At 44.0% G+C, this 14,005-nt stretch overlaps 1 protein-coding gene across 12 annotated transcripts in view; it reads right to left on the bottom strand.

The window, feature by feature from the left end:
* The window catches only part of EXD3 (exonuclease 3'-5' domain containing 3), a 290,762-nt gene that overhangs the window by 195,810 nt on the left and 80,947 nt on the right, over window positions 1-14,005 (bottom strand). For 11 of the 12 annotated variants that reach the window (XM_055805397.1, XM_055805404.1, XM_055805412.1 and 8 more), the window contains one exon: window positions 941-1,005. The exons of the other annotated variant lie outside the window; for it this stretch is intronic. In XM_055805397.1, the coding sequence (XP_055661372.1) occupies window positions 941-1,005 (65 nt within the window). The remainder of the gene's footprint in view (window positions 1-940; window positions 1,006-14,005) is intronic. 12 annotated transcript variants of the gene reach the window in all.

Below are 14,005 nucleotides of genomic sequence, written 5' to 3'. Positions count from 1 at the left end.
GTTGCTGAGCTCAAGTCTATGTCGGTGACTGACCATTTGGAAAGGCACCTCTCACACGGTGTTTCCAGTTGTTTCATTATTCTGGCTGGGAACCACAGACTATCAGCAATGGAAAGTCTTAAGTGCAGCAGACAAGGACAATGACTAAACACTCTAGCCACCTAGGATGGAGCACATACACCAAGGTACTCAGCCACGCCAGTCATCTCACACAGGACACATTCTACGTGGCTGTGTGGTAAACTGCAGGGTTTCAGGTCTTTTAGAAAAGCATCTGGGCTATGAACCTGCCTGAACAATGCAGAGTTAAACATGGGAAACTCACCACTAAGCTGATGCATCTAGTGTTTTTGTTAGTTTTCAAGCCCCCAAATTTAGACGAAGTATATTTTATTCCCTATGAGAAATCTCCATGTAGAGTCCATAGGGTGCTGTATAAAAATATAGCACTAATTTTAGACAGGCAGTGTAAATTGCATTCACCACTCTAAAAGGCAAAACCAAACCAAATCAGAAAAAAATAGTAAAAATACTTTTAATATGAAGGCTTTGATATCATTCCACTTGGCAAAGAGCACTTTTCTACTGACTTCAACCCTCATTTTTCAGCTACTAGAAATATTCTTCCCCCTCCCCCAAAGATCCTCCATTTAATGGACAAAAAAAGTGCTTAAAAGAAAACAAAAGCAACTTTGATTTCCCCCCCCCTCTGTAACTCAGTCCTGTAAACTTCAGCTCTTTTATACGAGCCCCTGAGCTGCTTCACATCACAGAGCTACCTTTTCTTTCCACTTCTTGCTGCAAATACATAGGCTCTTCCCGTGCATGTTGGAACTGAAAGCAATCATGAAGAATTGCAGGTCTGACCTAAGCGTTCTGCGTCTGGACATGCTCTGCATGCAGTTATTAACTGCAGTGTGGAGGGGAGGCTCAGCCTTACCTTCTTCATCTCTTTCTTTGTCCAGAGAAGCTGAAGGGTTTTCAGCAATAGAAGTGGGTCCTGGCCTGGAGGAGGGGGAAAAGAGAGAGAGGGAAAGAGAGAAAAGAGGGGAGAAAAACAAAACAAAACAGATTTATTGGCTCTGTATAGGCAGCCTAGACACACTGGTGCATTGTTTCACTGCAGAGAAATCAGCTACCCCATGCCAGTGTGTTTGAAACCACCAACCTTCCAACTGTCAGTCAGGATTAAAGTGCTAAAATCCCTCACTCTGAAATCCTAAAAAAATAACAGACATCATCCATGCATGGCTTTAACTAAACACCCACATGGGCTCAAATACTGAAAAGCTGTATTGGTGCATTTACAACTAAATCATGCTGCTGCTACACACCAAATACATCCTCACCAGTCCCGTCCCCCCCCCTCTTCCCCTTTTTAATATTAAAACAAAATGGTCCTAGAAGAGTAAGCATCTTGCACAGGTTGGAAAGGATTATCAACACACTAATGTTTAATGAAATGGCTCCAAAGTGTTAACGTCATCGCAACCTGTGGATGGAAGGCACGGGTGAGTGAATTTATGGGAAGATCAGCCTCTCTTTCCCTGGCAGGCGCAGGGCAGCCTTTGTGTGCTGGAGAGCCAAGCCTGCCTGTGCCGGGCCAGCCACGCGGGCATGGAAGCAGGCAGGGCTCTGACGTGATTCAGGCAAGATCACCTGAGGAAGAGGAAAGATGACATGCTGCTGCGGTTAGTGGCAAGGCTAAGAAAGAAGGGTGATCAAACATTTCAAAAGGAGGTTATTTGGGATATTTCACTTTTCACCTAGTTATTTGAGAACTTACAGTCAGTTGTTATTTTGTATCTATTATCATTTATCAGTATTATTCATCATCCCAGTATTTCTGAACCAAATGTTTAGGAATATTTCATTTTTAAAGCAGTAACATTTTTGTTATCTGATTCTGTATAATTTGCAATCATTTACTTATTAAACCATGACTCAGAATATTCTGAATGAAAATCTTCTACCGCATCAGCAGTTTAAACATGAAGAATGACTTTAAAAATCTGAATGAGTTCTCCAAAAACACTCCTCATATACTTAGTGCACCCCCTCTTATGTTTTTATAAAGCCAAAAGAAAAATGTTGAACTGAAAAGGAAACATCCCCTCAATCACCTTCTGTGTTCTACAGTTCCTAAATAGCTCATTTCCAAAGGCTAGATTGCTTGCTTAGTATCCCATCTCACTTCATATTTCAGGTCACAAAAAGCTACTTCAACTGTGAAAAGTTCTACCTCATCCAACTAAACTCCAAAATACTACATTTATGATATATTTTAAGTAGCAAGCTGATTACTGGTTGAGCCAAAAGAATGGTAGTATTCCCGTTATCCACTAACCTCTGGGAAACACCAGCCAAATTAAACCCGCCACACTTACAATTCCTAAGATAACATTTTCTCTCATCTCTGGTTGTTCTGAAATCTTGAACTCTCCAAACACTGGCTGTTCTCAGCTACCGCTTCTCCTTTGGAAAAAGAGAAGTCTCTTTTTATAACAAAACAGAAGAAAATCCAGATCCCTACTCCCCACAAAATTAGCAACCAACAGTCAAATTCAGCCCATGTGTGTGCGCGTGCATATATACACACTCTCCTCTTGGCTTGACTCCCAAAGAAATTTATACACACACAGAGGAAAAAAATTAGAATGTAACCCAGTGTGTAACCAAATACACTGTAAATCTGAACTGTAATTAATGCAGTGAACAAGACGGAATGATACAGGAAATGAGAGCAGTTAGGAAAGCAGTGTTTCACTCCAGATACAGCCAATAATTCAACTTGTTAAAAAGCTTTCTAAACCTCAATCAATAAACAAAACAAGCCCTTTTCTTACATGACTTTTTCCTACCTTACCTCCCTGTAACCGAAATCTGATCTCACCCTGTTTTCAATACATAGACGCATAAAAACTGTCTCCAGTCATTTTAAACGACGCAGCATGTTGCCAGCATGCCATCGTGCAAGCATGGGTAAGTAGGAAACAACCTTCCCCCTCCCCAAACCGTGGCAGGAAACGCACCCATAACCCATAACCTCGGCGCTGCCGAGCCCTGCTGTTGGGCAGCCAGGCCAGGGCCGAACTGCTGGGGCAGGAGAAGGGTGACCACGAGGAGGGCAACCACCCACCTTCTGGTGACCTGACCAAATGGTTTTGCTCTCCATGCAGTCTGTGCACAAGAAAGAGGCAATTCCCACTCAATTCTCCAGAACAGGGATGGAACAAGGGGAAAAAAAACTGGAAGTGTTTTGCTGCTTCAAGCACATCGGTAGGAAAAGGATGGCTAGTGAAAAAGCAGGCCAGCTGCTGAATGAGGGGGGAGCTCTGGTGATGAAGGACACAGAGAAGGTGAAGTTACTGAATGCTGCCTTTGCGTCAGTCTTTATTCCCATGGCTGGCCCTCAGGTTTCCCAGACCCTGGGGCAAGAGAGCAAGTCTGGACAAAGGAAGACTTTCCCTTGGTCAAGGAAGATCATGTTGGAGATCATTCAAGCAAATCTGACACCCACAAATCCATGGGCCCTGATGGGATGTACCCCCGAGTGCTGAGGGAGCTGGCAGATGTCATTGCTAAGCCACTCTCCATCATCACTGAAAGGTCACGGAGAACAAGAGAGGCACCAGAGGACTGGAGGAAAGCCAGTGTCACTCCAGTCTTCAAAAAGGGCAAGAAGGAGAACCCAGAAAACTACGGGCCCGTCAGCCTCACCTCCATCCCTGGAAAGGTGATGGAACAGCTCATCCTGGAGGTCATCTCCAAGCATGTGGAGGAGAAGGTTATCAGGAATAGTCAGCATGGATTCACCAAGGAGAAACCACGATTGACCAACCTAACAGACTTCTGATGGAATGACTGGCTAGGTAGGTGAGGGGAGAGTGGTGGATGTTGTCTACCTTGACCTTGGCGAGGCTTTTGGCGCTCTCTCCCATAACGCCCTCACAGGTAAGCTCGGGCAGTGGGTTAGGTGAGCGGCAGCGAGGCGGGCTGAGAGCTGGCTGAAGGGCAGAGCTCGGAGGGCTGTGAGCGGCGGCGCAGAGCCTGGCTGGAGGCCTGCAGCTCGCGGGGTTCCCAGCGGTCAGTGCTGGGTCCTGTCCTGTTCGGCTCATTCATCAGTGACCTGGGTGAAGGGACAGCGCGCGGCCTCGGCAAGTTTGCTGATGAAACAGAACTGGGAGGAGCGGCTGGTCCCCCCGAGGCTGCGCTGCCGTTCAGCCAGACCCAGACAGGCTGGAGGGTCGGCGCAGGGAACCTAATGCGGTTCAGCGAAGGCAAGTGCAGGGTCCTGCCCCTGGGGAGGGGCAGCCCCACACACCAGCACAGCCTGGGGCTGGTCTGCTGGGGGGCAGCTCTGCGGGGAAGGACCCGGGAGCGCCGGTGCAGCACGTTGCCCGTGGGCCAGCAGTGTGCCCTCGTGGCCGAGAAGGCCAGTGGGATCCTGGTGCATGAGGAGGAGCGCGGCCAGCAGGTGGAGGGAGGTGATCTCCCCCTCTGCTCAGCCCTGGTGGGGCTGCATCTGGAGTGCTGGGTCCGGTTCTGGGCTCCCCAGGTCAAGAGAGACAGGGAGCTACTGGGGGGGTCCAGCGGAGGCTACGAGGATGATGAGGGGACTGGAGCATCTCCCTGACGAGGAAGGGCTGAGAGCGCTGGCCTGTTTAGCCTGGAGGAGGGAAGGCTGAGAGGGATCTTATCCATGTCTACAAGCATCTTAAGGGCAAGTGTCCAGAGGACGGGACCAGGCTCTTTTCAGCAGTGCCCAGCGACAGGACAGGGGGCAACAGGCACAAACTGCAACACAGGGATTTCCATCTGAGGAAAAAATTCTTTATATTGAGGGTGACCGAGCACTGGCACAGGCTGCCCAGAGGCTGTGGGGTCTCCTTCTCTGGGGACATTCAGACCCCACCTGGACGTGACTGTGCAGCCTGCTCGAGGAGAACCGGCTTCAGCAGGGGGTGGACTAGGTGGTCTCCAGAGGTTCCTTCCAATCCTGACCATGCTGTGATTCTGTGAAATATTAACTGCAGTACGCTGGTGTCAGAACAGTGCCGTTTCCTCCCTTACCTTGCAAAATTTTGTAAGTATCTAAGAATGAAACATAGCCAGAGGCTAAACATAGCAAAATAACCCACAAGCAGTCACTCCTAGAGCCAAACATAAACAAGACAAGGAAACAGTATGCTTTTGCTAGTCCCACCAGAGCAAAAAGACGCTGTGGTTCACATTGGATTTGAGCTATTGTATCTAGCTCCCCTCCAGCTAGGACAGGAGATGTAAATGTGAAGGTCCACATCATTTTAGCTCCTGAAAGAAATGAACATCTTTTCTTCCTCCTGCAAGACCTCTCTGGGGCACTGGCTTTTCTCATGGTTCTCCTGGCACCCCTAAAGAGTGAAAAAAAAGTGTCTTTGGCATGGATAATAAAGCAGCAACAGTACTGTTATGTTTCCATTGAAATACCAAATAGGTTCCTGCTCATCCACATTCAAAAAGGAACCAGAGAAGCGGCAGGAAGCTAATGCCAGGATATCCAAGGAAAAAGGACAGGACCTTACAAGGAGTTTCTCAAGGTTTCCAGAACAAATCTGGAGAGCAGACGATGGCTCAACACAAAAGGGAGAGAGGAAGAAATACAAGAGAAGTAAGAACAAAGCAACTGAAAACCAAATAGTCATAACTGAACCACAAGTGCATCTGGGCTCAACTCTGAGGACAAGAACAGGAAAATTCCAGAGTGACCTCCAGACACTGCAGTAGGAGCAAGAAGCAGCAATTACTAAGATACACGTATTAAACCAGTGACAGAATAATGCCTGCAAAAGCAAGGATAGGTCACAGGGGCCAGAAAAATGCCTTCATATGTCACACCAAGAACACCCAGAATCTCCACTTCTAAAAAAAAGATCAGTTTTGCAGGAACTCCTACATACTGAAGAGGTATCCAGCTGTAAGAAAGGCTTGTTCAATGAGCAAAACAAACAAGGATGAGGCCATGTAAAACAGTGTAAAAACCCAGTGCGGCAAGTAGGAGAGCCTCAGCTCCCTGGTCCCAGCTGTGAGCAGCCAAGGATGGCCAGGTCTACCACACTGGAGAGGCCAAGACACGTCTCAGGCCACTGATCCCATTCAGTTCCTAGATCAAGCTCAAAAAGAAAGAGCTCAGTCTGACACTGATCCTCCACAGCTCAAAAAAAGGCAGTTGTAGACTACAAAATACCTGGCAAAGCTTCACCGAAAAAAGTTATAGCATTTTGGTGGAGATCTCAAAAAGACACATCTGCACCCACTCCATCAAGACACAACCAACCTCGATTTCTTCATCTGACAGTTTCTCCAAATAGTATGTTGCTGTTTTAAAAATCTTGACATTAGTATATTTCCTTTCAATATTTTTCATTCTGAAAACAAATTTCCTCTGCCCCGAATCTGGTACCAAAATTGGAGGAGATGGTAAATCAAATGTTCTCCAGTTTTCAATAACTGTGGTTACATTTCAAAACCATATAAACCACAAGACTTATATTTTTGAGTTAGAAAAGTGCCCTTGAGGAAAGCCATAAACTACTTTCTGTTCATTCTCTCCTTTTCCTTTGTGCATACATCACTCAAAACCTGCTGTGATCACAACAAAAGCAGTGCCTGTGGGCTGGTGAGGTAAAGCAGTGGTTTTGCTATTGCATCCTTGCAAAATTCTGCAGCATTATTCACTGGTTCTGCTGAAACACCCTGGCAAGAGAAACCCACTTTCTGACTGAGGCTCCTTGTGTGTCTCGCATGGGGAAAGCAAGACATCCAACCCCAGAGGAGGAATTTACCAATGAAAAAAAATCTCTCAACACTTTTTCTTTGTGTCAAAAGCCATTGAACACCCCATGGCCCGAGACCTGGAAGAATTACAGTCAACTAATTAAATGATACAGAACGCCAAAAAAAAAAAAAAAAAAAAAAAAAAAAAAAAGCAATCCCAAAAAAGGAGGTTAATGTGACTGAAATGCAGGATCACATCCACCAGCCAGTCAATTACAGCTGAAATTGATGGACAGAAAAGGTCAAGAACAAAATGCTAATGGTTAAGTCTTCTTTAGGCAGACATCTTATACTTGCAAATTAACAGGATGTTAATAAATGTTTAATGGAATATATAACAAAACCAAACCCAACCCGCCTAGTAAACAACCCGTGAATTTTTCCTATTATGTATTGTTTTGTGTGCCCTGTGCCCAAATAAATCCCTGAAATCTGTCCTATGTGGAAAACTCTTGTTAATCTCAACAAGACTTTGACATATTTTTCTGAAAGGAAAATAAAGATTATAGATATTTCAATGTCACCATAAGTGCAGCTAGCCCATTTGCACTTAAAACCTAAAATACATAAATGCACTGGCAATGAACAAAGTGGGGGTGTGTAGGGGAGCAGAGTTATTCAGCCAGCTCATATTTCAGCAGAATAATGGATACACCCAACGCTGCGTAATTTAAATTACATCTGAAAACCAACAAACAGTATGCTATGTAAGAATTAATCATAGTCTCTTACCAAAACCTACTTTGTCTCATTTTTTTTTCAAAAAGTGTCTGTAGTTCACACCAAGTGTGTGCTGATTTTGTAGGACAGAAGGCTGATAGCAAACAGAAATAATATCGCTGTGATGATGCAAAAAATGAATAGATATCTTTTCCAGTGACAAGTTTTGAATCCCTAAGAACAAGCTGATTTAATTAAAAAGATATACAATTTCTCCATAGAAACTCACAGATTTTTACACCTTCTAGGTTTTCTTGCTGTGCCTACTTTTAATGAGCACATGTGACATAAATAAACCTTCCAATTTCGTTTAAGTATTTTTGAGCTTGAGAAAATGATGCCATATGGAATTTCTCCTAGCAATGTGAAGTGACATTTAAAAAGACAAAAAACTTTAGAATATCCGATGCAATAAGTATTGTAAAATTCTGGGTTGTAATTAAAAAAAAAAAAAGAGGAAGTAGATGAGACAATAAAGAAGCAAAAGGTAAAGTGCTGTACTATTTTAAAAAAAGTAGGAGGACTTCAGAAAAAGCATGTATACATGAATATGTGTGTATTAGCTGGTGTGGCATGGCAGTACCGTTCTTCTTTTGCTTTGTAGGAGGCTTTTTCAGTAATTTGTTCTTACTTTGATTCATCCCAGGGTCTGAGGAGAGATACATAACATGCTACATAACCATGTGTAAAGATGTCATATATTCTAGAATTAACAGTCAACAATCAAAGCATGTATGATACAAATTAATCTTTTTTTTTTAAACAATTAGAAAAACACTATTCCAACGGTGTTTTGTCCTGCCACAACATCCCTGTCCCATGCTGAAGACTCGCCTTCAAGAGATGCTTAACCCTCTGCCAAGCCTGAGGACTCCAACAAACCTACAATTGAAAGGGGAAAACCTCTTTGAAAACAGTTAGAAATTCAGCTGACAAGAGACCACCCACCACCCCAGAGCATCCCTACCAAGCATTTTCCCCAGGACTGGGAACTTTGGGCAGCTTCTTGCTTATTTCTGTATTTTTTGGAGTAACTTCTGTTTGCATTGTAGGTGCATCCAGTTAAAACATAACCTTGCAGCAAGGCTAATGTGTCTTCCTTGGTTTCAGTGGAAGAGTAAAGGGTAATTAGTGCACCAGAAGCTGCAAAAAACAGAGGTGGGATGCGTATTTTTTAGCTGGTTAGAACTCGATAGATGCAATATCCTGAGAAGTGGGTTTGTCAGTATTGCTGCTCCATACCCCTTGTACCAAACCATTCTCTATTTCTTATTGAGAACACGTGTTCTTAATGACATTTAATGGCATTGCTGTAATTTCCCTGTATTTTTGCAAACAGTGCCAAGGATTGTATTTCCTACTTCTCCCTCAATGAAATGCAACCTCTGCTTGCTTTGCATCCACGCTGACACAGGAGTACAGCTGAGACAGCCACTGTTTTCTGCAAAGCCAAGGTCAGTTTTTCCCTGTTCTCCTTCAGTTCACTGTCTGAATATAAAAGTCACAAAGGGTTTTGCTTAATAGAGATGGCACTGTACCAAGTAAGTTATAACTGGGAGTGGAGAGAAGAGATAAATAAAAATGCAGTCTTCCCCATGGGGTCAAAAAGCAAACAACCTGGCAAGTAGCCAAGAAGGCGCCCAACTACTTAGGAACTATAGTAGGAAGACCAGTACCAAAGCAAGGGGTTTAGCAACCCTTTCGCTGCTTCTGTGTCTGCCCTGCATTCCCCCCACCCCGACACCTCCACACCCCAAAACACGTTGTCTCAGCGAGGACTGGGTCCACCCCACCCCTAAGCCATGGCTGCGGGGCTGCCTCACACTTGGCAAGTGTGAGTGAGTGTCTGTGGATGCTGCTGGAGCACGTGGGGCCCAACGCCTGCAGGACTTCTCCCCAAATTAGCACCCAGCAAATGTGCTCTTAGGGACAGGGAAGTGAGCATGGACCTGTGCAGGCAGTGCACCCTGCGCATCAATTATCCAACAAGTTTCCACGTCATCTGCTGAACAGATCTGCAAGTTCACATCAACCAAGGCAGTCTGTGGGTCTTAGATATCTTGTCGTTATCAGTTAAATTGTCTACAGTTGTCTTAAGGGAGACTGATTTTTTCAGGGATATCATTCACATTCCAGTAACACCATGGCCAGGATGAACTTCTAATGCATCCTTCTCCACCCTTGCATGTTACTTTTAAATGTAAACTAGCATGTCTTGGGGATGGGGAGCATTTTCACTCACTAGTGTCCACTCCTGTTTCAGATGCACCTGCACCAAGGGGGTCAAAGGTTTTTTAATATTTTCTCATGGCAGAGTCTGTGTCTTAGGAAAAGACAGATATTTCCAGGAATGATACCAATTCACTTCCAAGAACACTATGACTAAGGAGTAATTACTCAGTGATTCATCCCAATCTCCACTGACTGCAGTGATGAGGCTCCCACTCAGAGTAAGAGCACCCCAGAGCTACAGGCTCCCAGGGGAATGTCTCAGGTAGCAGTGTTTGCAGACAGGCAGAGGAATGCTGCCATTAAGAGCCTGATCAATTTAAATGTTAATTACATCCTACCACCAAATCCTCCATTGCAAAATTTACAAGAGGATCAGATGTCACAAAACTATTTCATTTCAGAAGCAATAAATTGCTCTGCTCTGGCACAACTTCCAGAGCTCCAAAACTCACTCACCATCCCAGCTACCAATTCCTTAACTGTGTCTCCCACAAAAGACAAATATGCTTTTAGAATGTGTAACTATGTGGGTTCAGCTGAATACAAACAACAAGGAAATGAAGCAACAAGACGGAGAGGGCCCTTTATAAGGTATGTCTGGCTCACTCCAGCCTTTGGCTCAGTTTCCAATTTTAGCTACAGCTTTCTAATCGACAGAGCTTTGAACTCCACCGCACAGAACGCTTCAGATCTCAGAAGGGAAGTAACCACATACAGCTACCACAGTCTTAAACACTCCATACACCACACACCTCCTCTATAATTTTAACATTAAAGATTTAGCCTTTTGGGAGGTCTGTGAGTCTAGGTTTGCCAAAGGAAAAGCATTTATTACTTGTTCCTCCAGTTCTTTATTCACACATTCAGATCTACCTTCTGCATTAATGCAGCCAGGGGAAGTATCTGCATCAAACAGGAGGGAGAAAAGAGGTGGGGAAAAATATCCCCAAACCCAGAAAGTTCCTCACTTGTAATCACCTGATTATGAACATCAGCTCATTTTCTGTAGCCACAATCCTCATTTACCCATGAATGATTCCTTATTTCTCCATTCATTGACCAGCTGTGACTGTTCTGATACATCTCTCCGAGCCCTGTGATGGCCTGATGTAACAGTCATTACTCCTGCTGGCCATGGCTGGGTTTCCCCTGCAGTCTCTCCACAGCAGATGAATTTACCCTATGGCTGAAATCATTACTGAAACAAAGGTGTTCACATCACCTAAAACTCTGCCATCAGGTGGTCCAGGCAATACTTGGAACTGCAGAACCAATTTATGTTTTGGCTCATAGGCCAGAGGTAAAAGTCAGGCCAACCCGAAACAACCCCCCCACCCCAGTTCTCTGCCTGTATAAAAACCAGGGGGAAAAGCTTCATTTCAATTCAAATGGGACAGTTATTTCAATCAGCAGGAAATATTTTGCTTCACTTTAGTGGGAAAGTCAGTATCTAGAAGCTTATCTTCTAGTGGTACTTCACCATCTTTCAGACAGATCTGATTTAACAGAAACGTCTAATTCAATTATGTACCTTGCATGTAGGATGGCAAGGTACTGGCCAGCAATTCCCGAACTGTAGCATCTGGTTTTGATCTACCATATTAATGTGACAACATGCAATACTGCATCGCAGGGTTAGCTCTAATAATTGTATTTTCTCCAATATTCTTGCAAAAGCTTATCACAAAGTATTTGGTTATGCCTTCAATGCTGATTTCATGCTTCTCGTTTGATTCTTCTACAGAAAACCTGGAATTCCTCAGATGCCATTAGCTGAGTCCACTCCTTCCTGGGATCACTATGTTAAGCCATACCTCGGTCTACACTGCCAACTACATCGTTACTGAAAAGTCAAATTTAGAGAATAAGCTGCACAGGCATAAAACCAAGAAAAAGGAACTGCCATGCTGGAGAGGAGAAAGGGAAATGAGGAATAGTGGGTAGAGTAAAAGTTTATTGAAAGCAATACAAGTTTTTCTAGACAAAAAATCCAGTCTTTCTCAATGGCAGTAAAAGTCATTCTTTAACTAAGGGCAAAAGAAATCCCTTCTATTCTGAGAAATTTGAGTTATGAAAACATAATAGGAAACCTCACAATTTCGCTAATACATGCTCTATTTCTCAGTGAGTCAGAAGTTCACATTCTTTCTAATGCAACCTCCCAACTGAAAACAATCCCCACACTTCAAGCAAAAGAATAATAAAGCACACATATGCTTCTTATAAAACAATCCTTACAAATAACCATGGCTTTTGTTTTCATAATGGCTAAAATTCATCATTTCCCCCCCAAAAAACACAGATCAAACAAAATGCACTCTCATTAAAAGGAAAGGCTTGCTTGTCTGAGCAGAACAGCCAATAACATTTTCCTCTTATTTTCTCAGTGCTTCTTGTCAATGAAGAGAAAGAAGAGTTGCTTACCAGACACTGCAGCGTAAGGCAGGCAGGCTCAGCACGCCTCCACCTCGGTACTTCACACAAGGACCTTCCTCCCCCCACCACCACATCAGCCCCAAGGGCCACTCACATTCCTCTCCCACTCCGTGCACACAGACACCCAAGCAAGAACACCTAGGCACTGCACACAGTACGTGAGCAGAAGATGCCCTTTAGATCTGGTGCCAACGAAAGAAATAAAAATGAGGCCTACCCAAGAAGTTACCCAGCTCAGGAACATCCTCGCATAGTGCCTGAGATGACCCATTCTCAGGAGCAGAAACATCCCTGCCCCTTGCACAGCGGCAAAGGAGAGTGTCTCACACTGCCAGTCTGAACACACGTGTGGGTGACCACCTCAAACAACAAGAAGTCATTTTTGGATACGTTCAATACAACCTATCTTGACAATTAGCATACCTATTTTTACACAAGTCTCAGTTCTACATATAACACGAAGAAGCTGCTTTCTAGGCAGCTAATGCAATCCAAATTAATCCAAATAAAAGCCTAAGAATGTAACAATCACAAACCTTTTGCAAGCATTTGGCAATACTTTTAATGGCTTTCTCATCTGCTAGCTGGGCTATAATGTCAATATCAAGGGTGATCAAGCACCAAGATGACAGTACAGTCTCTGGCACAGGACATCTCAGAGTTGTGGACTGATGGGAGTCGGGGCACACACCGGAGGGGAGGACAGCAGTGCACTCCCTCATTCACTTCTGGTTTTTTTACACCCTCTCCCTACATCTTCACCACCAGACACAGCCAGAAAGGTGACTGAAGAGACTGAGCTCGGCAGATCCCCGTCTTGCCAAAACCACGGTTTGTATTCCTGTGTTCAACCTATTTAAGCAAAAACACCGTTTCATCATACTATATTCTTTTCCTCCAGAAATTCATCGAAGCTATTTTTATTTACTTTAGCCAACAGCTCCAAATATTTTTTTCAGTGATAAAGAGCAATGGGTTTCGTTCCCATAAAACGCTTCAGTGTTGAGAAGGGAAGGGTAAGGGGCGAGTCACCACGCTCCCAGAAGCACTAACACTCACTGCTGTGGAATGAGCCATTTCTCACATCCCACTGCTGGGTGGTGGGGCTGCCTTATCAAGCCTCCGCAAGCCCAGGAACGGAAGGGATCCGTCATAGCCGTGGCACAAGTTAATGTCCCTACACTAAGTTAACGGCACTTTCATGGAAATGGAAATTCAGGAGTTTAAAAACATATAAAACAGAACTCCAGAAAACTAACAATTTCTTCTTTCAAGCCTATCAGTCCTGCAAAGGTGAGGAAAACTAACATTGCCCAGAATAAAATGGGGAACTTCTTACATACGTCCTTATTTTCTAGCTACATAGTACTGTCAGGAATAGCAGCAGTAGCAGGTCTAGTGGATTGAACTGCAGTTTGGGAAAGAAGCATAGATGCAGGGTATTATCATAAAGCTTAAAAAGATATTTTTCCCCTCCAGAGACCTCTGGAAACCCCCAAGTTCTAAACGTAAGAACCTTTAACTGTCTCTTCTAAGTAGTTCTTGATGAAAAATCCAAACTGTTAATACTAAAAATCCATAGTACATGTTTTGAAGCCATCCAACTTTCTTTTTAGAACACTAATAATAGTTTGACTCTTGTTTAAATGCCATTCCCACTTTTTCTTCTGCCAGTTCCTCACTTCTGCATACTCCAGAAGTCCTGGCAGATGCTGAATGGGAGCCAGAACTTTTACAGAATCAAAAAGTGCTGCAGCTTCATCCCTATAAATAAGATGAAAGGCACCAAGGGCATCCTGCT

The sequence above is a fragment of the Falco peregrinus genome, chromosome 1, assembly GCF_023634155.1.
Source record: "Falco peregrinus isolate bFalPer1 chromosome 1, bFalPer1.pri, whole genome shotgun sequence".
NCBI lineage: Eukaryota > Metazoa > Chordata > Aves > Falconiformes > Falconidae > Falco > Falco peregrinus.
The sequence above is the reverse complement of the archived record's forward strand: the minus strand, read 5'-3'. Positions and strand labels throughout refer to the sequence as shown.